General features: G+C 43.1%; 1 protein-coding gene and 2 long non-coding RNA genes across 3 annotated transcripts in view; all 3 read left to right on the top strand.

Moving 5' to 3' along the window:
• The first annotated feature begins 909 nt into the window (after positions 1–909).
• LOC142409499 (uncharacterized) lies at positions 910–8,498 on the top strand. Its single transcript, XR_012775656.1, has 3 exons — positions 910–1,035; positions 4,049–4,138; positions 8,478–8,498. It is a non-coding gene; the product is annotated as an uncharacterized LOC142409499 (long non-coding RNA).
• Positions 8,499–13,611: 5,113 nt separating this feature from the next.
• FGF2 (fibroblast growth factor 2) overlaps positions 13,612–24,918 on the top strand; it is a 32,034-nt gene continuing 20,727 nt past the window's right edge. Inside the window, 3 exon segments of the mRNA XM_075501151.1 lie at positions 13,612–13,908; positions 13,911–14,024; positions 14,027–14,453. Coding sequence (XP_075357266.1) covers positions 13,624–13,908; positions 13,911–14,024; positions 14,027–14,453 — 826 coding nt within the window. The 5' untranslated portion in view covers positions 13,612–13,623.
• On the top strand, positions 19,305–20,084 carry LOC142409510 (uncharacterized). Its single transcript, XR_012775658.1, has 3 exons — positions 19,305–19,634; positions 19,754–19,944; positions 20,037–20,084. It is a non-coding gene; the product is annotated as an uncharacterized LOC142409510 (long non-coding RNA).

The raw sequence follows: 24,918 nt of genomic DNA, 5'->3' as shown, positions 1-24,918 counted from the left end.
TGTCATATACTTTAAAAAAAAATTGTTTTTGTTTTGCGGAGTGCTGGGCTGTGTCTCATCTGAAAAAATGATATCTGTCTGTCTGTCTGTCTTGGGGAGGAAACTGGGTGTACCAAAAGTCTTTTGCTTGCTTCTGCTTTCCCTGGGCTGTGGCTGTAGTCCCTGGAGTCAAAAAATCTCTTCCCTAACATTTGGGAATTGAAGATTAACAAGGGCAATAGTGCACCAAAGGGAGATTAAAAAAAACAACCAAACAAACAAACAAAACCCCCACCATCTAACCTATAGAGTGGTACAATTGCTATGCATATGGCAGCTGCATCCTGAGAAAGGTTTAGCAACAGATACTATGTCTAAGAACAGTTATTCTTTTCTTTTTTCTGACAAATTGTTTGCCTTAAAAAGTAATGTTGTGAGATTATACTTTATGGCCAGTGAAGATGGAGTCACTTCTAGTGAGAATAGATTGATTTGAAAATCATAAAGCATGTGTTCCAGTGAGAGAAAGCACATCTTACGCATTTCAACGTGAACATCATTTGTTTGCTATGTGTAACCCTCCTCTGAGTTGTGCTCATTCTGAATGCTGTTTTATATTCCTACACATTTGTAAGGATTTTTTTTCAACAAGTTTTGGTCGGTCTGTCTTAAAACACCAGAAGCACACTATAGTAGAATTTTCTTACATCAGTCTGGAACAGTACAGTGTACTTTATTAGATGTGATTTTTCTCTTGTGGCCTAGAACCTTAATCTCGATTCCACTGAAGTTTCATAGCAAAGGTCTTACTCATATTTGTTTTTTCTTTTAAAGGCAATTGGGATCAGACCTCTATGCCCTGCCTCTGCTTTGTAATGTGTTGAAGATAATGCTTTTAAAAGTGGGGAAATTCTTAACCATTCTGAACTTGACCTTCTGCAGGTTGAAGCCAATGACAGTGTAGTTAACTACAACAGAGCAGGAATTACAGCTAAATTACTCCCAGTACCACTGCTTTTCATTTGCTAAGATCAATAGATCAAATTCAGACATGAGGTAAGCAAATGCAGCTCCTTTGTTTATACTCATTTGTACCACATCTGAATTCTGGCCAATTCCATCTAGTCTACTAAGCTAATTGCATTCAGTTTGTTCCAGTCTTTTCATCTCATTGCTTACAGCGTGATTTGCCTTTCTTGCATGTAACCATCCTGGAAAAAAGCTTTGCGTCTGAGAGGTAATGTAATTGTGTTTTCAATTATCCCACATGGTAGTAAACCAAACATCATAATATATGCTAATCTTTTTTTTTTTAAAGACAGTACACAAAGTTGACATAAAGAGACTGAAATAAAAATAGTTAGAGACTGTTCAGTGCTGATCTATTTTGTATGTGAATGGAAGAACAAAGGTAGCCTGCTTTACTAATTTTAACAACCAAAATTATTCACCTCTGTCACCTCCTAACATGTGGTATAGTAACACACATGTTGCAGCTTTTTTCTTAGGCCACTGGGAATTTGGTGTGGTGTCTTGGGCATGCGGCAGCCAAAATGCGTTTGTTCACCCCTTCATAAAATTTCAGGGGCCTCTTTTTCTTCCTCTTTTCGGAAAGATTACTTCCATCTGGTAGGTACAATTGCTTACAAAATAACTGGATAAAGCTACATTATGCTGACTATTTTTTTTTTTACGCAAATCACTTCATCAGTATTTCTGTCACATCTTTACTCAGTTGTCCTTACTGCATGTCCTAGAACCAAGTGGTTTCACATATGTGATGCACAGGACCAGGACTTCTAGCAAGAACTATCTGGGAACTCAAATGTCTTAAAACTAATGGCTACCATGATCAGTTGAAAGAGTCCAATAGATTTTTAAGGGATTTGGATCGAGGCCTGAATTGACTCCAGTTTTAGAGTGCTGAGATGCTTTATTGGTGCTTAACATGGAGAGCATGGGAGATGTCTGGGAATCAGCTGTTTAAAAATGGTAGGCAAAAGGGAGATACCCTAAAATATTAATTTCTCTAGAAAGTTATGCTCAGGGTATTGAAGGTAAGAGTGTAAGGAAGAATGACAGAAAGGTTTGATTTAAAGAGGCTTGTCATCAAGTGAACAACTCCAATGAAGTGAATTTAATTGCAGTCCTCCCCGAAGCCTGAAAAAAGTTTTAAATAGAGCTCCCAAATAGGTCCAATTGACTCATGAAAACACTCACTAATTGTGTGTGTCTGCCCATCATGTGACACTGGCTGGGCTGCATTAAACATGGAATAGAGTTAGTTCAAAATAATAGTTGAACTAATTGTTTAATAAAATCACAGATTTTGTTAGATGATTAATCTAACTTTATGTTTGTTATAGGCTCTGGAGAATACATGCATTGGCAGTAACTCATTCCTTAGATTGCATTTTCCACTTCTTCCCATATATACTTCTTCCCGCTATCCTACCCCTAGGAGAGTTTTGTTACAATACTTGTAACCGTCTCATCTATTTGCCCTTATGGAGCATGGAGACTTCTCCTAGAAACCAGACAAGAGCACACACTATTAAATGCAGCAAAACGTGAAAAGGGTTGGCTCTAGTGCTTACAGAAAAGCATAAGCAAAGGCTCTTTTCTGGCTTTCCTAACCAAATGTCTTTGGGCTGTACTCAGCAGGTTCACCTTTTGTTTTGTTTTGTTTTTACTGTCTAATACAGTAGAAAGCTTGGTCTTCTCCTTCTGGTGACTGTTGGGATGAGAAGACAGACTGCATTCCTCCTCCCTCAGAATTTCGGAGTCTTGTGTTTGCTAAAGATCACAGTTCTCTGCTGCTCTGTTCTGTTCTCCATTTCGCAGCCACAGCTGGGGAAAATATTTATGCTCATCTGTGTCTCTGTGGTGAACCTAGGCACTAGGAAAAAAACCAATGTTCCATAAAAATAACAATGCTCAATAATAAATTTGTGCATGAGATAGTATTCTTAATCTGAAAATAAGTATCAGAGTTCTTTACGTTTTAAAAAAAAAAGTCCAAAAAAGTAGTGAGCAGTATATAACGAAGAAAGGAGAACCATTGCTCAGCAACTAATAATGCCTTTTAGGCTACTTGGTACCACTGCAAAAAGGAGGTTGGAATAAATAATTGTCCTTAAAAGTCATCTCCACAGATATCCTTTATAAAAATGAAGTTGTTGGCATGGCATTGGTGTCATCTTACAGTATCTGTAATGGTAGGAATTGTGATAAGACACCTATTTAGTGAAAACACGTATTACAGGAATTCTGTTCAGCACAAGCTGAAGTAATTTGATTGTAGGGCTGTAAAGACTTGTATACTTTTCTTGGGAACATGGAAGTGCCGTAGGTAAAAATATTGCTGTACCTTCATGCCATTGTCATCTGTATGCACTAAAAATAAAATCTAGAGATGACTGCCAAAGAAGTCAGTGGAGAGGTGCTATTTGAAGGGTGTGAGTAAAAAGTAATGTTATCATAAATTCCAACCAAATAGGTGAGGTAGCCTGGGGATATATCCTGTGCACGTCCTGCACACTGCTATGCAGGGAGACTTTTTGTAGACCTGCTAACTATGCATTTAGCCTTTTCCTTTGCATGGTAGACCCCTGCCTTCCCCGCTTTGAGGAACAACATCGTGGTAGCTTCAGAGAGGCCAGGGAAGACAATGGGTTTACTCCTGTGGGAAGTAAAAACCAAAAAGGAATTATTTCATCACTTGCTTCTTTCTTGTATTCAAATCATCCCAGAGCAAATTTTCTTACATCAGTAAAAATGAGAAAGGATGTTGGCACTGTGCTACTTTAATCAGAGTGCTACTTAATACCACTGCAGTTTGTCTAGCAAACTCTGACTGCCACCACCCTCCCAATTCCTGTCTGGACAAACAGAAAGTTTTCCCTCCTGGCGTAATGAAGAGCTGACCCCCAGCAGCTGACACCCACAAGCGCACGCTCTGGCAGACTGAAGCTCCTCAAGGGATCCATTTCATTGCGCAGCTGAATATGGATTGTTGCTGTTTTGTACAAATCTCACCACATGACAGATTACATCTTGCTTTCTCCAGGCCCACACAGATGGTGCGAGTGACTAACTGATGCCTCGATTTTGCACAGCCTACACACTGATGTCATAAGAAAAGGCTAATACCTCTGAGGTGAGTGTCCTTATTTGTTTGTATTCCAACAACAACAGTGGGAAATGCAACAATGGGGAAGACATTAATAAAAGAAAAGCCCAACTTTGTATTAGGAGCAACTGACATAAAACGTGATGTGTAACCCAATGAAAGGATCATCGATATTAATTTGGTCTTTTTAAAATAAATGAATCATTAGATGACAAAGCCCGTAAATTGATTCATAAGCTGCTGTCATTTTAATATGAAAACTCTGAGATTATTCTGTCTGAAAACTTGCAATCAATTATGAATGGAAATAACAGCTAAAATCCAGCATTCATCTTGGCCAGGATGCCCAGTGAATTTCACAAAATAGACTTCTGAGCACTCAGTGATATGCATCCTTGCCTGTATAATATATGCACGCAAACATATGCACTAAAAATGCTAGCCAGCCACCTTGATTTCATTTAATTCTTTAATATCATTAATTGCAATGAATTTGACTTCCTGGTCTTTGAGGGAAAGGATTTTATCATTATTTGCTTACTGAGTTTTTTTGTTGTTTTTACAAGTGACTTGTTGACTTCAGTGAAATGAATCAAGGTGTGTGATTAGTCAGAGTGAAAGCCCTTAATATTTATGGGAATAAAGTTAGCCACATACATATTTGTTATTTTTCCCCGCAGTGAAGCACTCCTAGACGATGTACGAGTTTGTGATTGGTTGCAGTTGCAGAGGTAATCTATGCAATAGTATCTTCTTTAAAGAATTAAGAGTTTTGTAATAAGGGTTTTTTCATAAGAGTTGTATGAGTTTTTAAAATTGTTTCAGTTTTTCAACCTTTTTGTCAGAAAGGAATTCATGCAAGCTTGAAACTGATCAGTTAAAATTTCATCTAGTTCCACAAAATTTTAGAGGAAGCCTTGTGACTGATTTTGTTATAATCATTAAACTTGTCCAGATGCTTCAGAATAGCCTCAATTAGACCGTCCATACCGAAGGGCTGGAGAATAGTCGAAAGGGAGGTACCAAGCAGGGCAAAACAGCCTCCCTTTTCCTCTGCCCCCTCCTTCACGTTCTGGGGACAGCGGGGCCCGAAGTGATGTGACAGCACGGGGTGGTGTTGGGTCCCCTGGGCTGGTTTGTGCTGGGAAGCAAGGGCTGAGGGGTGGCCTGAGGAGCAGGGCTCCCAGCAGAGCTGGCTGGAGATTGTCCGGCATTACCTGTTGTACATAGGCAGGCGTGCCAGCGTGATGGGGATGGGCAGTCTGTGGGACTGGAGGTTACCGCCCTGCAAGGAGAGTGAAATGGGGAGTTGGGAACTACCATGAGGATGGAAAGTGCTGGGGAAAGGAAAATTAAAAAGTCAATGGAAAAACTAAGCTACAGGGTTACGAGGATTGGCTGGGGAATGAGAACGTGGGCTTTGAACTTCAAGAAAGGAGGCGGGGATTAAGAAGTGGGGAAAGGAAACCCAGCTATGGAGCACATGGCTAGGAGCCATAGTTAGATACAAAGGAAAAGTAGTCCAGAGGACAGAGCTTGGCATAAGGAGCTGAGGAAAGATTTAGAAACAGGCTAGAAACCTGTGCCTGACAGCAGGGGAAGGGAAAGGAAAGGAACAGGGTGGGGACAAAGGATGAGGAGATGAGACAGGCTGGGAGTGGAGGGTGGGGCAGACAAGAGAAAGGAAGATGAGTCTGTGCCTATTTCAGTGTCCTCCTGGTTTTCATTCCTGGGTCTGGGGAGGATTACACAGCCTTTCCCTTCATCTGTGGTCAGAAGACTGGGAAATCCACTGATAACATGCATACATTGACCCCTACTACTGCTGCTCAATGTCGCGGGGGACAACCTTTTACTGTTAATGTCAGAGAGTGATTGTGGCCTGTGGCAAAGCTAGTGGGTCCAGTTTTATCTTCATTATCAGCTGAAAACCCCCTTAGGCCATCAGTAGAGAATTTGTGAGGTTTAGAGTAGGGCAGATTAACACCATTAACAGACCACTAAGGCTTCAGAGCAAACATTCAGACTGGTAACACCACCTCTAACTCTCGCTTTTCACGCTTATGTCTCTGTTGCTTGGAGTTTGCACCTTCAGCATTCTCTTTAAGGTACAGCTAGCTTTTCTTGCATGTCGTTGTAAGGTTACAGGGGTCTGTAGAGAAGTTTTCCCAAATGCCATCTGAAGTACGAAATGGCTGGAATTCATGGCTGGCAACTGAACAAGGCAGAGGTCAGCAGCTGGCCACATTAATGTCAGAGCAAACTTCCTCTTTAGCATTCGCTGGTGGTTCTTTGGGCAGGCAATGCAGCTTCTACGGGAAAAACAACATGCAACCAGTAAAGTATGAGCAGGTCCTTCTCCTACCACTTTCCGGATTATCTGCTGTCATGTCTGTAAGCAATGATATCTTTACACAGATATTTGATTAGGAGTGAAAAAGCAAAGTCCATTTGCACATCAATTTACTATCACTGGGACAAGGACTATATAGCAACATACGAACCCTTTTCGCTCTTCAGGTTGCTTTCAAAGATGGGCATATTCTCACAAAATTTCCATCAAGTATTTGGTGAACACTGCGTTTGATAAAACTAATGAGGGTGTAACAAAGTGGTTTATGCAGGCATTCATTCTCTAATTTTTTCTGTGGGGAAAAAGGAATGTAAACTAAATAGTGATTCTCACGTAACGAGTATTGCTTTTGCATAGAAAAAGGCAGATCACTGAGCAATTTAACCTCCCAGATGCTTGGAAGTTAATTATTGCAGGTCAGGTTTGAGATAATAGCCTGGACAGTGTTGGGAAAGTCATTTTTTGGCAGATAACAAATTCTATTTTGGCATGTGGACAGCAGATTAGTTTATTAAACTACCACGAAGAAATGCGCTAAGCATCTCTCCAAGAAACAAACAAGATTTCACAAGAGCCAGTTGGCTTAAGTTGCACTTACAGTACTTGCAACTTCAGATATTGTAGGAGGTGTAGGTTCGTGTGCAGTAATGGTAAACTTAAAGACATATAGGAATGATTTCATAGCTCAGAAAGGGGAGAATTGTAGAAAATGTTTCACCTAAGCTAGTCATTGCACGGATGGATGCATTGGGGTGTGGTAGAGCAATAATAACTATATCCACCCCAGCGCTAAATGCTGCCTCAAACTCATTTGGGATAGTTCTCCCTCCCTAGAATTATAAGCTAATACAGCACAAGGGACTGCATAATTTATTTGCACTTCTAATAGCTTTCCAGGGCCTGTCGCTCCTTTCTCAAATACTGGTGTGCTGATGTCCTGAACAGTAAACTGTATTTGCAAGAGGTTTAACATGTTGACTGTGCTACTGGAATTCTGTTTGTGTTCTGCATGCGATGCTTGGTCTGTGACCTGCTGCTACATGGTGTTATGCTCTGGGGAGCCCTTCAGTGGGGCCTAGGTTTGGGGATCCATGGAAACCGTCCTGAAACAAAGAGAAAACAAACGGGAGAGTTGTGACATTCCTTCTGGAATACTATCAGTACAGATTGTTACCATCAGAGAGGGTTTTGGTTTTGTTTTTTCATTCTTGGTATTTTCTACCTACCAGCTAATACATTCTACAGAAATAATGCAGAGCAAGATTTTGGTTGAGCAACTGGTAGAAACTAAATCCATGATATAGTAAAATAGCATTATTTTTTCTTTGTAACATCTCGCTGATCTCATCTCTCCTTGCCCTTAAATGTGAAATGATGAAAGCTGCATGATGTGGTAACTCCTGTTCCTTGGGGAATAGTCTGTCTTTGCTATATTCCTCCATGAAGTTAGTTTGGCCTTGTACTATAACATACCAATGAACGGAAAGAGCATTTTCCTCACCTCCACCTATATTTTAATTTCCAACTGCAGTCCTGTGAATAATTTAGCATTCTCCAGAATTAGCCCATATGGAAGTTATGAATCTTACGACCCTTATAAGACAAGAACCTAATTTAAAAGAGGACAAAGAAGAATCTTCCTTGTTTGCAACAAATCTTCCACTGTTTCCTGATCACTTGCTAGGCTGCATAACACAGTGAGAGAGACAGTTTTTGACCGGGAGTGGTTTGTAGTTGATGTGGAAATGTTCAGAGTGAAAATTGTTAGAATTGTTGCAAGTAGACTTGTTGCAACTGGCTCCAGGTGGCCCTGCTTGAGCAGGGGGGGTGAACCAGATGATCTCTGGGGGTGTCTTCCAACCTCAACTATTTTGTGTTTATGTGAAGATCCGCTTCTTAAATGCTTGTATGTGCTCTGTCCAAATGGGTTTCTTAAATGACAACAACACAGACAGACATTGGCTGCATTTTTGTATCTGCCTCACAAGCACTGATTTTTTCCCCCCACTGTAGGGAAAAAGATCTCCCTATAATTAAACGTGTGTCCAAGCATTTCCAGTGCAAGAGCAACTGCTTTACCCTGTAGCGATATAATGAAACTGAAACGTGTCTTGAGCCATCAGCAGGGTGTAAGTTACTTCAGGACAACTGACAGGACTACTGTCTTAACGTAAAGGTCTTTAAACTGCCTTGACGCAGAGCCCACGCTGGGACAGCTCAGCCACCGCTGTCCCAGAGATAGGGAGGACAGCTGGGCCACTGACCTTTTCAGCCACTACTCTTCCAGTGGCGTGGGATCAGGAGAGATAAATACCTAAATCATGATCTTACGGCTATAATGCAATGCTGCGAGAAAGAGATGTGGTTTTATGATTGTTCCCACTAAGGAATCTCTTACCTCAATAAATTTGGATCTCTTTGAAATCCAATTTTAACTCAAATTCTTTGAGTTCATGATGTTTGATTTCAGAGTATTTTTTTTAAATTTCTTTTTCTCATTAATATTATCAGTCTTTACATTGACTTTGTTTATTTTCTTAGTCTGGAGTAATTTTGCTAATTTATATGTATTACTCTATATAATGTGGATACAGAGAGAGAGTGTGTATATGTGTTTGTGTATACCTTAGAGAGAGGGAGAGTGGTGATTTTGCTAATTCTGAACTCTAACCTCTATAAATATTTGTACTTAGAACACTATTTCTTGTTTCTCATAAGTTGAGGTCACTACTATCTCTCTTATATCTGCAACAGCTGTCACTGCTTCTAGACAGTTCAGTTCTTTTTCGAAGTGCAATAATTTTGGACCATAACAGATTTGATTTACTTCCAATTTAAGCCTCACTGGATTGTTAGTTCTCTTATCTTCAGCCATCCTGGGCTGTTATGTTTCCAACATCAACCATTTGTAAAGACAACCCAAAACAAAGTTTTGGCCATCTGTGGTCATACTCGGATTAAGCATATATTCAGAAAATTTTACTTTAGAAAGATATAAACAAGTGTCCACTGGTGCTTTACAGGAATAAAGTACTCTTCTGAATGGGAATGGAGACTATAAGAGGTTTATAATAGGGAGGAGATTTTTTTCTATTGTTGATGTGATTTCTTTCTACTATTTGTACCAGAAAAAAATATGAAGAGGGAAGAAATAAGCTTTTGTTTAAAAAAAAAATTATGAAATGTCATAAAGCCATCAGAAAGGTAAATGAAAAGCTGAACTTCCATTACAGATTTTTTTAAAAAAGTGGCTGTGCAAGAAGACTTTCTCAGGCACTTGATAATATGCATATATGTACTTAAAATACAGAAACTTTTTCTCATAAACTGCACTTACAAAAGGAGGTGGGCAAAAAATGAGACTGCATTCTATAGTAATTAATATTTAGAAGAAAAATTCAGTCTGTTATAGACAGATTTGTGGCTGTATGCTTCCATCGTACAAAGCAGCTGAAGCATGCATGTAAGCTCCTGAGTGAGCATATGAATATTGACCCAGAATATAAATATCAGCTGTTGATGGTGAAAGAACTAAGAATTCTGGGGAATAAATTGCTACTGAATTCTTAAACTGATGCTCAGACTTTGAAGGAAAGAAATACACTTAAAGTTAAGCAGTAAATTTTTCCTAGAAGTGTGTTATCTCAACTTAAATAATTCACTAAAACGTTAAGACACTTACTATATTTCATCTCTCCAGATGTCTGCCTGGACTGCCTGCACAAAAGCCGTTCTCTCACATTAAGGTTATCTTCCACTTGGAGGGAGCACTGAGGTGGATTTATTCAAGGGCCATCTACATCATGCCTATTTTGTGATTTATTTTTCTAAGCTGGGGGAGACATCTGGAGCAGAGAATAGTAACGTCCAGAAAGTTAGAAGAAAAAGAGAGAGAGAGAGAATGCTCTTTCCCCTTTCTGATCCTAGTACAACTCTGTTCTTCACAAAACACCAGAACTACAAGCTGCCTTCGTCTCACTTCCAAGCCCCTCTTCCCACAGGGTTATTTGGAAGAAGAAACAGCCTCTCTTAATACTAAGGATTTACCAAGTAAGACTGAATTAGAACAACTGCAACCCACTGTCAGAGAAGTCTAGCTAGGTCTTGGCTGTATATAAGGTCTCTTATCACTGCATTCTTGAGATTCAGGAGAGGGTGTGTGGTATAACATTGATATATATTGATGATTTGGTGATATATATTGATGATTTGGAGAGCATGAGGCTTATCCTAACCGAGGCACTGCGTGAGGCCAGACGACATGGAGGCTATTCCCTGTTCTGACCGAGACCTGGCACTCCCCGGCGGGGTGTTACCGGCTGTCTGGCAGCTCCTGCGTTCCTATAAACCAAGGGCCAGACTGTGTACTAGCGTAACGGTGAAGTCAAAGACACTTACAGAAGATTTGGCCACGAGCGTCAAACTCTGTGGAGGACGTTGCCCTTTGACAAGTGAATGTCTGAGAATTTGGTGGGAAGCATTCAGCATCGATACATGCTGGTGAAGTGAGGGATGTTTTTTCCACTGCTAGCTGAACGCTAGACAACACAGGAAAAACTTCAAAAGGGACACAGCTTATCCATCTCTTTTTGGCTAAAAATTACTTGGATATGCACCAGAGAGAGAGGGATTGGGAAGCCAAGAAACCCAGAGAATCAAGAAGTGCTGTGATGGACTGGAGGCCTGGGGCTGATGTTACATTTCTAATAGTTGGAAGCATTTCCTGCTGCCGTGTTGATACAAACCACCTGCCGATACGTCTTAATGGTGGGAAGATGGACGAGCTGAGGTGTTCCTGTGTGTCTTTGCTTTCCTGCGGTTTTAATTGCTTTTCAAAGTAAGGGCTTTTTTTGTTTTGTTTTAATTTTATAGTAAATCAGGTCTTCTGCAGATTAATTTAGCATGCCTTTCAAACACCATCTTCACCTGTGCGACCAAACACACTGTGGAGACGTAGTCCTACCAAAGTGTCAAGGACATATGGCTGAAACCCCTCTAAAAGCAGCTTCCATGAAAGGGGATTAAAATTTTCTGGGGTTGTCATATGGCAAGATTTGTAGTAGTAACTGCTGGGAAGTCTGAGAAAGTTGTAGACTGAATTCTTGTACTTTGGATTAAAAATTAAAAACTGATGGAGCTGATGGAGTTTGTTACTCCTAATTTGAAATATCTCAAAAATTACCCTTGCCTTTTTCAAGGTTTTTCTGTAACCAGACTAACAATATAATTTAGGTTTGGTTGTGGTTTTTATTGTGGTTTTTTTTTTTTTTAGTTGTTCTCAGTATGATGCTGCTGAGGGTCTCTAGAAATTTAAGTACTATATGTTGAATAAAGGCAGTATTTGGATATACAGATGGCCCACAGTTATCTACTGCGGAATGGGGTGTCTGTCTTGTTTATGAAGTGCCTCGTGTTCAGTACAACCCCAAAGTATGAAAGCAGCACTGGGTAAAACAGGGTTTTCTCTCGAAGACGTCAGCTATTAAAAAATCTAGCTGGTTACAATACAAGACAAACACAAGAAGGCAGGTAATTTAGATAAATGGAACAGGTTAGAGAATAGGTCTCAGATTTATTTTTGAAGTAGAAGGAAGGTAGGGTTTAAGGCATTTTAACATGGAGTGTGTTTTAAGCAGGCCAAGAGGAGGCTTATGAAGGGGGTTGGAAGCAGGGATAATTAATGGTTTGGGTGGAGGGGAAGTAGCTGTATGGGTGTAATTGTGCGCAAGATCTGAGTTGAGGAAGGGTGGTGGTAGGGGTAATGTGGTTGAGGCCACAAGAAAGGAAAATGCTACTGCCAAAATTGCTTTAGTCAATGTTAAGAGGAATATTAATGACCATATTAAGAGGTTGGAGTGCAGAAGAAAGTAGAGTGGAGAAAATAAAAACTGGTATGTTTTCCATGTGAAGAAAGAACGGAAAATATGAAAAAAAAAAAAAGAAAATTGGCAGATCTTGAGGTGAGTGCAGATATGGGGAATATGACCTTCCATTTTAGCTCTCTGGTCTTTTATTTCTAGGCCTCACAGATGTAAGCCCCAATGACAAGCTTCCTAAGAGCTCTCAAGCCCCATAATTTTACTTACAGCTGCACAAGTTTCTAAAGGATCATTTGATAAGGAATTTGAGCTGAGTACCTTACCCACCCCGCCACCACTGGGTTGGGCCCCATCATGGGGGCCAGGGCTCAGAAGACTCTCAGAAATATCAGGGCCCCGTCCTGTGACACACAGTGTTTAAGCTGCTGGCAGCTCGGTGGCAAGTGTAAGGAGAGCGGAGGGATGCTCATGAGCTACAGGGCCGAAATCCTCATGCGTGGAGAATGATGACAAGCGCGTGACGGTTGGCCGTGCCCGCGGCACTGCCAGGGGGCAGCTGGCTGACCCAGGGGTGAACCTGCGCCTGCTCCATTCATCATGATTAAGCCTCTGGAGCGAGGGTGTGGGAAGCAGTGTGATTGTCACCGATTCTGGTAAAGAATTACAATTTATGGCTTGCAAGGGGTCAGAGTTGGGAAGGGAAGTTGACTGGCAACAAAGTGCCTTTATGTATGTGCTAGCAAAAGGAACATTACAAATTGCGTATGCTGGACAGCGTGTCTTGCTTTGGCATTTATGTCTTTGTGTGGGTTGCTGTATGTTGGCTCTGTGAAGCGAAAAGACCAGTGTTGGCTGTCCCAGTTGGGATTGTCCGGGGCTGCTTGTGCTGCCTTTGAAGCCGGAGAGCTTCCCGTGGTCCAGGCATAAACAGCCTGCTGCTAGGCAGGAGATTTGGGGCACAAAGCATGGATTTGGAAACAAACCTCTTCATCCTGTTTTGTTGTCGGCCTCAAGCACAGAATGTATTTGATGGGTCTATATGCTTTGTAAACTATGTATTTTAGACATACTAGTAGTGCTATTAGAAGGCTGGTGCCAGAGTTTTCTCTGGTTGCCCTTTGTAGATACGAGTTGATTAGTTTGCTACTGAAGAATGGGAACAGAACTAGTTTCTCTCCGGTAAATGCACAGAAGTGAAATGGTTGCCACGTGGATTTTAACAGGTCAACACGTTTTATTATGTTGTGATTTAAACAATTTAATGCGATGCAGAGGCCAGACAACTTCTTGTGGTTTAAAATAACTCTCCGCTTACTTTCTTTATAAAGCCCGAGGAGAAGATGTCCGACCTCGAAGCCGGCACGTTTGCTGCATCACGTTTCCAGCGCGGCCGGGACGATCGGCAGCGGGACCGATGCGCAGCGCAGCCCTGCCGCGCTCTCACGGAACCCAGCCCCGCCACTCGGGCTGGGGCTCCCCCGCCCCGCTCCCGGCACGGCCCCGGGACCTGCTGCCGCACCGCGCCGCGGGGGCTCGTCGTCCCCCGGGGCCAGCCGGCCCCGCTCTGCCCCGCGGGCCGCGCCGCGCAAGTAAGTGCGGCTCCGCCACCGCCTCCCCGCCCGCTGCCCCGCCGGCCGCGGCGGCAGGGAGCGGCCCCCGGCGCGGAGCGGGGGCGGTCGGGGGCGGGGCGGCGGCGGGGGCAGCCCGGTGCCGCCGCCGGGGAGCCCGTCCCCGTCCCCGGCGTGTGCTCGGCTCTGCCTGCCCGCCCTCCTCCCGCCGGCCGGCAGCGCCGTTGCGCAGCTCCCGCGAACGGGACGGGACGGGACCGGACCCTCGGCCGCGCCGGGCAGCGGGGCCGGCCGGGCAGGGCTTGGGGCGGGCGGCGGCGAGGCGAGGCTGGACGGCCGCGGCAGGGGCCGAGGCCGCCCGGAGCTGGCGGCGGGGGGCGGCGGGGGCCCGGGGCGGCGGGGCGCCGCCGGGGCCCGGCGCATGGCGGCGGCGGGGAGCATCACCACGCTGCCGGCGCTGCCCGACGACGGGGGCAGCGGCGCCTTCCCCCCCGGGCACTTCAAGGACCCCAAGCGGCTCTACTGCAAGAACGGCGGCTTCTTCCTGCGCATCAACCCCGACGGCAGGGTGGACGGCGTCCGGGAGAAGAGCGACCCGCACAGTGAGTGTCCCGGCGGGCCGGGGCCGGGGCCGGGGCCGGGGGCGGGCGGGCGGCCCCTCCGCCCGGGGCAGCGGGGCTCCTGAGAGGGGTCGGCGCCTCGGCGGCTATCCCGCCCTGCCGAAGCATCGGCAGCAAGCTTTGCTTAGAAAGCGTGTGTGGGTACGCATACGCTCGTATACGAATCCACGCGTGTACGTACGGACGTACGGTTTATTCATATGCACGGACAGGCGTGTGTCGCAGCCGGGGGCTCCAGACCGCGCCGGGCTTCCGGCGGCCGGGTACCACTTCGGCACCGGTGGGATGTCCCGGTGCAAGCTCTCGCTGGCGTCTCCTCATTCAACCTGCTGCGGAACAGAGCTTGTCAAACGCACAAAGGTTTGCTTGCGTGCTTGAAGGTGTCTGAATTTGTTTGCCTGGCTCTTAAGTGGGTGTAATGGCACTTGACTGCTTTACATGGCAGCGGTAAGTACGTTAGTTGCATAAAGGTGGAAAGAAGGTTGGTTTTTTTTTCCTAGTGTGGGTAAGTCCTCATGAATGGAAGTAGTCTTCGCGTACAAGTACTCTTAGGAACAGAGGTGTAAATTTGTTCAAGGAAGCAGGGATTATAACAAAGTACTGTCAAAGCACCTTTTGGGCTTAAAACGTTGCATGTTGTGATTTTTTTTTTTAAAACTTAATTAAGGATGGATAAAATACAGCTAAAACAAAACCTGTGGATTCTAGCAGAAGCAGTTTGTTCCCTGATACCTGATCTTTTGAGGGAGGAAGAGGCTCCTGAGCAGGGAACAGAGCCCAAGGCTTGAGTGGTTGGTGTGGTCTGAGGGTCTGTGACCTGAGCTTGCCTCTGCCATCTGCGGTGCCAGGTGCCTGCTCGGACAGGCAGTCTCGTAGGGAGCGTGGGGCATGTTGCTGTTACAAATGCTAGCTGTTCTTTGTCCCACGAACAAAATGCCTTTTTGCAGACCTCAGAATATTTTGAAAGTATTCAGTATGAAGTTTTTGCAGATGTAGCAGCAAGTTTTTGAAATGCCCGGGAGCTATTTCCTTCAAAACGGGTACAAGGAGTTGCTGTATAGCCGTCTGTCAGATAGATAGTCTCAGTGCGATTCCTGGTTTGAGAAAATTTGTTACTGTACAATGTACAATGTGTGCACCTCGACCAGGCAGGAGCCTGCCTGCAGGCACTTGGCATAAAGAGCAGGTGAAATGTCTTACTGTGATTCTTCATCTGTTTTGCACCTGTGCTCCGAGTGATAGATGCACAGACTGGACTAAAGTCAGAGGACGAAGAGGAGAAAGAAGTGAGGAGACAGACCAAAAAGTTCTTAATATTACTTTCTACTTTGGACATTCACTATTTGCAAAAAAGCTTTTCCAACAATTCTAAAGAAATACTGTAACAGACTTCCCAAACAACAGTATTGCCAAGTTGGGCTTCACTCGGAGGCTATTTTATTTTGTGATTCTTTGGTAGAAATACTGTACATACAATGGGCTGAAGATACATGTGGAACGATATATTTTGGGAAAGTTAGCATCCTTTATTAGGCCAACTAGTATTAGGAAAAGCTATAGGAAGCTTTCAGGCTTGGTCCTACGCGTTTGCATTTCCCTCTTTCTCGGATACTGGTTTAAAGAGAAGCGTAGTCGATGTTGTGCGAGTAGTAACAAAATATATTTATTGCCAATACAATGCAGTAAATTATTGTGTGTGGACTTTTCAAATGTTGATGCTTAAAGCAAAGTGTTAATTTACCATATAGGTGAGTGGTTTGGTTTTTACACATACCAGTTGGTTACTGCACAGGCTCAAGTCTGTGCTGGAAAGCGTGCAGTAATATATATATATTCAGCTTATATATATAATATATTCAGCTTGCTTTAGCCTTTTGTATTTGGGAAATGTGGGAGTTCTTACAGGAAATAAGTCTCATTAGTTCATCAAACATGTCATCTCACCCCTAGAAGTAGCTATGAAAATATGCTGGAAACTTGCTGCAAAGGGAGGTGATGTTGGGTCGGGGACGTACAAGGCTGAAGCTGGGTCTCCAGACGTTGCCACGGCTATCGGGTTCTTGCCTCATTCAGTGCTCTGCTGCTTGTGGTGAGAAATGCCGCAGTGGTGCGTGGTGTTCTGGGCTCGCCTGGCTGGGCCGAGCTGCCCTGAGTGGTGGTGCTATCCATCGTTGTCATCTTTTTCATCGTAGAGCTCCCCATAATCATCTCCCCCCTCCCTGCTTTTTTTATTACTCTGCCAGGAAAACTAGTACTAGTTTTATATTCTTGAATCTGTCTAATGTGTGTTTTCTCTTCCTATTGAGCCTTATCAACACTGTAAGTTTTTTAACTGGCTTCTCATGCTGCTTTCCTAGTAGTGAATTAGTTTGAAAATCTTTCTGGTGTTGGTGGTACTGCCTTACTCCTTCCCTTCAAGTTTCTCTATTTTGCTCTATAGCTTGATTTTTGCTGTCATTTCTTTCTGGCTCTCTGTTTTGCCTCTGTACTCTTTCTTCTCTGCCTCTTCAGTCCTATCTGATCACTAGTCTTCTTTTCCCTTTCCTTTGGCACTTGTCTCTCTGAAGCCTCTCTGTTCTCCTACCCTTTTTCCTCTTGAGTGACTGGTGGCAACAGGTAAAGGAAAAACTGAGTTATAAATGACTGGCGTGGCCTCTGCCCTGTGTTGCAGAAAATCAGCTGCCGGGGAGCTCTTCGGGTACCCCTCAGCTTGGCACTCTCTGGCCATCTGCAGAAAATCCCTGTGTTTAAGAAGAGCAGTGTGTAAGTGTGATACAGCTGGAGGGCTGGCGGGACTCCCTTCCAACAAGTGCTCCTAGGCACAGGAGTGCCACCGTGCCTGAGCTGCTCCCTTGTCCCCTGCTGTCACGCTCTCCTTTTCTCATTATCAGACAGCTCTGTGTTTGGTTTTTTTTTTTTTTTTTTTTTTTTTTCCTGGAAGAACTCTAGTTCTGAGAAGTAGAGAAATCAGTGCTTGAAGCGTCAGCAAGGCATGTTGCTATGCCATCACATGGCTCACATCCTTAGCATCTTTGTTGTAAATACGTCATTCGATACGAATTTGCGCGATGCTGAACTCTGACCTGGTGAATGCTGCTCTGTGGAAGTCCCTGTGAAATTTTGTGGTATGCCTGGCAGGTCACGTTGGCACGGCAGATGGCAATAAATCTTCGACAATGTGAGAAGATTTAAAAAAAAAAAAAAAAAAAAAATTAACAAAGAAAATATATACCTCAAATAACTCACGGTGCTTTTCTTAGTTAAGTAAAAGGTTTTGTAAGATGGTTTTGAGAAAAGAAATATAATGGCTGCAGAGAATTTGATTTAGAAGTCTAATTAAAGGACAATCAGGAGAGATTCTTGTGGTAGTTGCTATTCTTACGGATTAATTATACAAAATAGCATTTGATTAGCACATCCTCATTTTTACTTTTAAAGGAAGTTCTTATTTTAGAAGGCAAATGACTATCTTCTTACGATTCAGACCAAAATCTAATACTGTAAACAAATTTCTATTATCCATGTCCTTTTTTGCTCCCCCGCTTCTGTCTCTAGTACTAAGGGATGGCTTGTTCAAAGTATGCAGTCTGTTTTATGTCATGGCACTGAGAGTTTTGACTGTTTTACACTCGCCCTATTCACCTTGGTTTATTCATAATTGTGTCGTTAGTGAAATTGGGAATGGAAGTTTACATCCTGTGTGCTGGAGGATTGGAATCGTATGATTCACGCAGCTAAAAAACAGGACAATACGTCTTACGTGGTCGATATTGCCACATCTGACGTGTGTTGTACAGTGACTTCAGTGAAGTGCCCCTTTGGACGCACCCTGGGGACTTCTGCTGAGTCTTTTTCCCTTGAAGAGGTACGTTTCAGACAAACAAGAAACAGAAGGCACTTTCTTAGAGTTCTGCTGTTTAAAGCAAAACAAAAAACATGTCTTTTTGTTGTTGTTGTTGATCAACAGCTCTTGATTTATGCCCTGGAAAACATACAAAGAACGCAGTCTTTTTGGAAAGGCTTTTAGAAACCCTCTGGAGGTGTTTGCCTCAAAGAGGCTACAGTGCCGGTGAAGGGGAAAAGCAAGGGGAATGGAAAGGGAATGCTTATCCATACATTTTAGAAAATGTCTAATAGCACAGCTGGTTCCCTTCACAGTTTCCCTCACTGAGGAATGATTGGCATTTATATATTTCCATAATTTCTCAAGCAGCGTTATTTCATGGTGAGCATAAACCCAGGCGTCCAAGGAATCCCGAGCTGTTCTTGTCCACTCATTAATGAGGTGACAAGGCTCCAGCCTGTCACTCGGAAGGGATTCAGCAGTGTGAGCTTTTATCAGCCCTGCAGATGTCTGAAATACCTTCTTCCTGCTCAGTAGCTGGCTGCTCTTCCACAAATATCTCAAGAAAATGTAAAATAGGGTAATACTAGTCCAGGAAGATTTCTTCTTAAGAAAGTTCCTTTCATAAGTAGTTGTTAATGTTACAATTTTTACTTGTATCATATGCGACATTGAAACGGTTACGCTGTAAATGTTTTGAACAGACTATATTGAAGCATATGCAGACTTTTAGAGCATACCGGCTTAGTGAAGAAGATAGAAATTTGATCGCTGTTCGTGCGAATGAAAGAAAACTGGGATCCTCAGAAAGAAAAAATGGAGCAAATGTCAAGAAGTGTTTTAGTGTGAAGGTTCAGTACCTGGTGCTTAGTTTTTTATAGGTAAGTTATTTGGAACTTGGAAGATCTCCTCGCCCGTATCGGTGTCCCACAGACGTGGCTGGAGCTGTTGACAGGGCATCCTGTTCCAAATCTTAGCACTAGGTAAGAGTTGACTTTTTTGGTTGTTTTTTTAAAAAAAAAAAAAACCTTGGCCCTAAACGTCTGAATATATTGCTTCTACCCAAGTCCTTCTGAAAACAGACTCTTTTTGCGTTACTTTTGATCTATTGCACAGACCTTAACTGGTTTGCCAAATACTAATGCTTTGCGACATGGTCAACACAGAAATTCCTCCTGGCTCTCAGATGTAGCCATTTTAGGGAATGAGCTAGCAGGGAGCTCCTGTGCAAAAAAAAGTTGAGAATAGGCTTCCTTTGGGTCTTTCGCTTATTTTGTCATAGAAATACCATCACACTGTTTTCTGCCTGGTCCTGCAGGGTAAGTTAATTAAATGAATAAATAAATTACCTGTGTTGGCGGGGCACGCTGAGGGATGGTGCTGTTCAGGGGAGGATGCTCTCTCATCTGTTGTCATGTCCACTAATCCTGTTACCCAGACTTTAGAGAGTCTTACCCACCCTGAATGCGCATGACTGAGTAGCGGGTACACTCTGAAGATGGAGTGAGGCAAATACGAGATGTCTCCGGTGGGCAATGAACTGTCCTGTCTCTCCCAGGTGTTTTCTGCCCGGTTTGGAAAGGGCTGATGGAAGAGTGTGGAAGGTTCCCAGGGCACCACCATCCACAGGTACACTAGATGGCAGGATGTAGCCCTTAAATCTTCTCACAGGCTTTAGAAATCAGGAGCGCTTATAGGTACTTACATATTCTTGTTTACAGAAAAACATAGACCAACTCCTGCTTAGCCGTTGCACAGCCATAGCTGAATGAGTAAGACAAATAGAGATACCATATAGTAGTTTGGCAGTATATAGTGAAATTATGGAGATAGTCACATAAATGCAGATTCTTGCAAAAGCCGTCTTTATGACCCCCTTATGTGGGTAGACTAAAACTTTTGGTAAAAACTCCAGCGACACATGTATGACATTTAGTGCAGTCAGAACGAAGGCTCTGGGACGTTTGTCGTCTTGATAAAATGGAGGTGTGTATCCCTGAATTGCTTATCAAGAAAATGAGATCAGGTGGCTGCTAATGACCTTTATTTGGCTAATAAATGCTTGAAGTTTGTGCAGCTGGTTCTAAGAAAAAGTTTACCCTGTGGCGGAGATGTATTTAAAAGAATTTTACAGAAGGTGAACTATGTTAGTAATGTTTTTTAAGATGTGATTTCTTTTGACATACTAGATGAAGAGACTAAATTGCAGTTAGCTAAAACTGGTGGGTTTGGGTTTTTCTCTCTTTTTTTTTTAAAGTGTTTTTGGTGTGTATTACTAAAGAGTCTTAAAAGTTGTTCAGGTTCATCTTCTGTAATAAAAGTGGGTTCATGTTCTGTATTCTGTAATAAAAGCAAGAGAAGTGCCAAGTGCACAGACAGTTGAATGGGCAAGAAGAGATGTAGCGTTGGTTTTGGCAGTAGAATTAACAGTCACAGGGTTCAAAAGATGCTTGACGATAAACCCCAGAAAAGTGCCGCCTTCTCATATTCAGTTTCCACAGAATACATACACCTATCATATTTTCTAAAAGAAAGGGGACCTGTTCCACTGCAGTTTTTTGGGCTGAATTCTGTTTGATTGCCCTTTAATTAATCAAGGTCTCAACCTGAACTTTAAATCATAATCTTTTCAGTGACGTTTTGTTTCTGTAAATTTTTCCCAACTGCCTTGGATTACATATATGGCAAGCAGTTTTAAAAAAGAATTATTCAGTGGTTTCTATATACTTAAAGTTGTTAACATGCTGAAGTGAAACATGTGACGAGTTTCTTTGAAAGTTTTCCTCCGAGCTTAGTGTTTTTTTACCTTTTTCTTCCTTTTTATTCCCCAGAAAAATATTTTTGTGGTATTTCCTCATTTGTTCAAGCAGTTTGAACTAAATCCATGAATCCATTCGTAACTTGTGATGTGAACAGGACAAGACTGAAATTTGTATGTTGATTATTATGGGTTTTAGCACTCTTGGGAGCGTTGCCCCGGGATCACTGGCCAACTGTTGTTTCAAAATACTTGAGAGGTGATCGATGGTACTAAACTGGTTAATAACCCTAGAAACAATGGAGCTTTTTGACTGTCGGTGGCAGCATGTTCAGTGCAATTATCCGGTAAAAACAAAACAGACTATATAACCTTAATGCAATCCAGTTTTGAAATAAAGGTTATCCTGAGAATGCTCAAGTTACTGTTACTGAAAAACGTACATACTTGCATGAAATCTGTGAATTGAATGTCTATACCAGGTGGTATTTGAAATGTTTATGGCATGCCTTTTGAAGCCTAAAAGTTGGTAATGAGATTGCATTTCAGTTCTGATGGAGAATGAACAGCCTTTACTTTTATTAGTATCTGCTTAAGACCGTGCATTTCAAAATAAAGCAACTCTCTCATCATTTGTCATTTTCAGTAGTGCGTTATGTGACAATATATGGGTAAACTTGAGTTCCTGTCTGTCTCCTGCTGCTTCCTGACTTCTCAATAAAAATATTTAAAGGGTGGCTCTCTGGAGTGCTGGTGGCATTTCAGGATTGTTATCTTACGTAGTTTTTTGTTTGTTCAGGGTAGGGCCACATTTTGACTGGAGCCCGATATGATCGTCCGAGAATATAAATGAGATGATGTCTGCAAAGTTGGGTGGAGGTCGTCTTGCACAAACTGTCATGGTACACTTCTGGTTGAGTGATCCTGTATGAACTTATCACTCATGTTTGACTTGTAGAGCTTGAAAACCACATTGCTCGAGTCATTCAAAGGAGAAAGATATTAAGGGTACTAGGAAAGGGCAAAGTAGGAACTAGACTCCATAGCCATTTGCAGTGGCAATGTGGTGAAATTATATTCTCGTATTGTGGAGCTTGTTAGCTTGCCTCTTACCCTGTGATGAGACTTGAGCAGATCTCATAAAAGAGCAATCATTAGGATTCCAGCTGGAATGTGCAAGTCACAAAATCCTGATACTTGTGGCTATGAAATACTGCATGGTGCTGTGTTTTGTAAAAGCAAGGACAGGTATCAGCTGTGATGCAGCTTGAAAATATTTCCAATCGGTTTCTTGGCTGTTTGCTTTCTACTCTCAGGCTGACCCAGCCTGGTGCCCACGATGCCTGGTGTCCATCTGCAAACCTTTACCGTGCGGATGTGTTTTATTAGACGTTCTGTTGCCATTCTGTGGTGGTGCAGCTCTGCGGTTATTTTTGCTGATAAAGGATGTTCTTAACATGCTCAAGTGTATAGGGATCAGAGCATCTCAGTCTGCGCTTGGTACACCTCTTTTGGGGAAATGCCTGTAGCACCTCTTGGGCCTGGCACCATTTTTTTGGCAGACTGTATCTTTTCTTGGTGTTTCTGCGTACTGGGAAACAAAGACTCAAGTGTTTTGTTTCTATCCACATGTCCCCTTTTTGCCTTCCCCTCTAACCCCCCAATGCTGTGTTTTAACATCACCTGTTGTGTTGTCAGTGGTGACTGGCCAAGGGATCCTTTGGTCAGACACATCAGCTGATCTAACAAGTCTCTGCTGCTGAAGGGGATGGTCTCTCCTCTTCCTTCCCCCGGTTTCCCCTGTGCTGTAGTTGGCACCACCTCTAGCACCGAGTTCAGCAAAAGGACGGACTGGTTTGCTGAATGGGCAGAAAAGCATTTGCTCTCTCTCCCCCTTCCACTGCGTTAGTTTCTGATTGATTTAACGCATTGAAGCAACTCACTGAGGTGTCAAGAAAAGTGCCAGAGCTGGTGCGAGGGAGATGGTAGGAGTGTGCAGCCGGGAGTGTGGGATGGAGGGACATTTCCAGTGGCAGCTAGCGGTTCGGTTGTCACTGCCTGTCTTGTGGCACCACATCCTGAACCATCTCATCTGTTAAAATGCAGGACAAGATACAGTGTCTTCCCTGATGGGTGACTTGAAGAGGATGAACAGATAGAGTCCATGCGGTTGTCACCTATGTTACATTCCAGGTTAGAATAATAATTTTAGGGCCATATTAGAGTGAGTGTTAATACAGTCCCACAACTCCAGGAAGACCAATAGTGAGACTGAGATTTCTGGATGTAGAGAACCACACCTGTAGAGTAGTTTGTGCAGTACTCCACTAGGTCCTGTTGATACCTGTGGCAACAGAGATGGATACAAAAATGCGAGCATTTTTTAGTGTGGCGAAGCAGCCAGTGAGGGCCATATAGAGGACGTATGGGCAGCTGCTGTCATCTCTGTTTGGAAGTCACCTGGGGTATCCTGCTGCACAGACTTGTTAGGCTGAGCAGTTTCTGGGAAATAGTGTATGGATTCAGTTCATTGGGTTTCTCCCAAGTGTAATGGAGCAATTGGGATGAATAGCTAAACGTGCATCTGGCCGTGCCTCTGAATATGTAAATACGAAGGATTCATTTTGTGGTTTTACAGATGTTTACAGAATCACTATGGATGTTTTACTGACAGTAATGTAGTTCATTCAGGAAAATTGAGGAAAAAGACCTACAATGCTTCTGTCCTTAGAAATGCAGGAATTGCTAAAAGCTGAAGAGGTCTACAGAACTGTCCCATGTTGCCAGTTTTAATTTATTTCAGTCCCAACCTTCTGCTTGCTTTACTGCTTCAAGAAGCAATGTCTTCCAGAGTGTTTAACTGTCTGTGCTTGAGCTAGTACCAGCGATTGTAAGGTGTTGCTATTTGCGATTGAAGAGCAGAGCAAGGTGTCTCAAAATGAGGCTGAATTTCATTGATCAGGCTCTAGTACCATGGATCATTTTTGTCTATGTGATATTATATTAGGAGAAAACGCTGTTAGGAGTGAGAGACATCTGGCCTGCCTGCTGATTTGATGCGACATAAGATGAGACGGTGCGATTGCTGGTGCTTGTAGCCATGGCGTACTTTGGGAACGTGCTCTTGCAGAAGTCTGGAGCAGCGTGGAGATTTAAACCACCAAATAGATTTCAGCCAGCATAGCGAGTACTAGTAATGGTCGCGCTGAAGCAGGAGAGCACCAAGGAGGTTCTTCCAAGCTGCAGATTGTAAGGTCTCTCTTTTGTTGTCAGGAAAGTGCTCGTGTCCCTTCTTAGGATGGTTTGAAGGTATTCAGAATAAGCAGTGGGTTTTTATTTGGAGAGCTGGAAGCTGGGGAAGTGACTACAGCCTGATCCCTCTCTCTGTGGTCCTGCAGACCCAAGTTCTTGGCTCCCCAGTACAGGCTGAGTCCCACGGTGTATTCTGTCTGCCTTCACAGGGGGCTGTAAAAGTGAACAGTGTTACTCAGATATTTAAAGAAAAGTCTAAAAATGCACTGTGCATTTTATTTTTCAGTGTTGGGGAATTTGGTTTCTTACAAAGAAGAACTCTTTATACTCACGCGAGGCTGCATTCAAAAGCAAATTGGAGCCTTTTTGTGAAGACTCTGGTTCACTACTGTCCTGGCTCAGTGATTGACAGCTGTTGTCCTTCATTGTGGCTCGTGCTGTTCCCCTGTAGATGCATTATTTAAATATCAGCATAGGGTGGATACACAGCTTGATGGAAGGGGATAGAATAGGTGGAGGATGAAGTAAGTCTCTGGGCTTAATGTTGTGTTTGCATTGTTCTTGCAGTAAATGAGGTGGACAGGCACCAGTGA

The sequence above is a fragment of the Mycteria americana genome, chromosome 4 (assembly GCF_035582795.1).
Source record: "Mycteria americana isolate JAX WOST 10 ecotype Jacksonville Zoo and Gardens chromosome 4, USCA_MyAme_1.0, whole genome shotgun sequence".
NCBI lineage: Eukaryota > Metazoa > Chordata > Aves > Ciconiiformes > Ciconiidae > Mycteria > Mycteria americana.
Note: the sequence above shows the minus strand (reverse complement) of the source record. Positions and strands in the feature narration are given on the sequence as shown.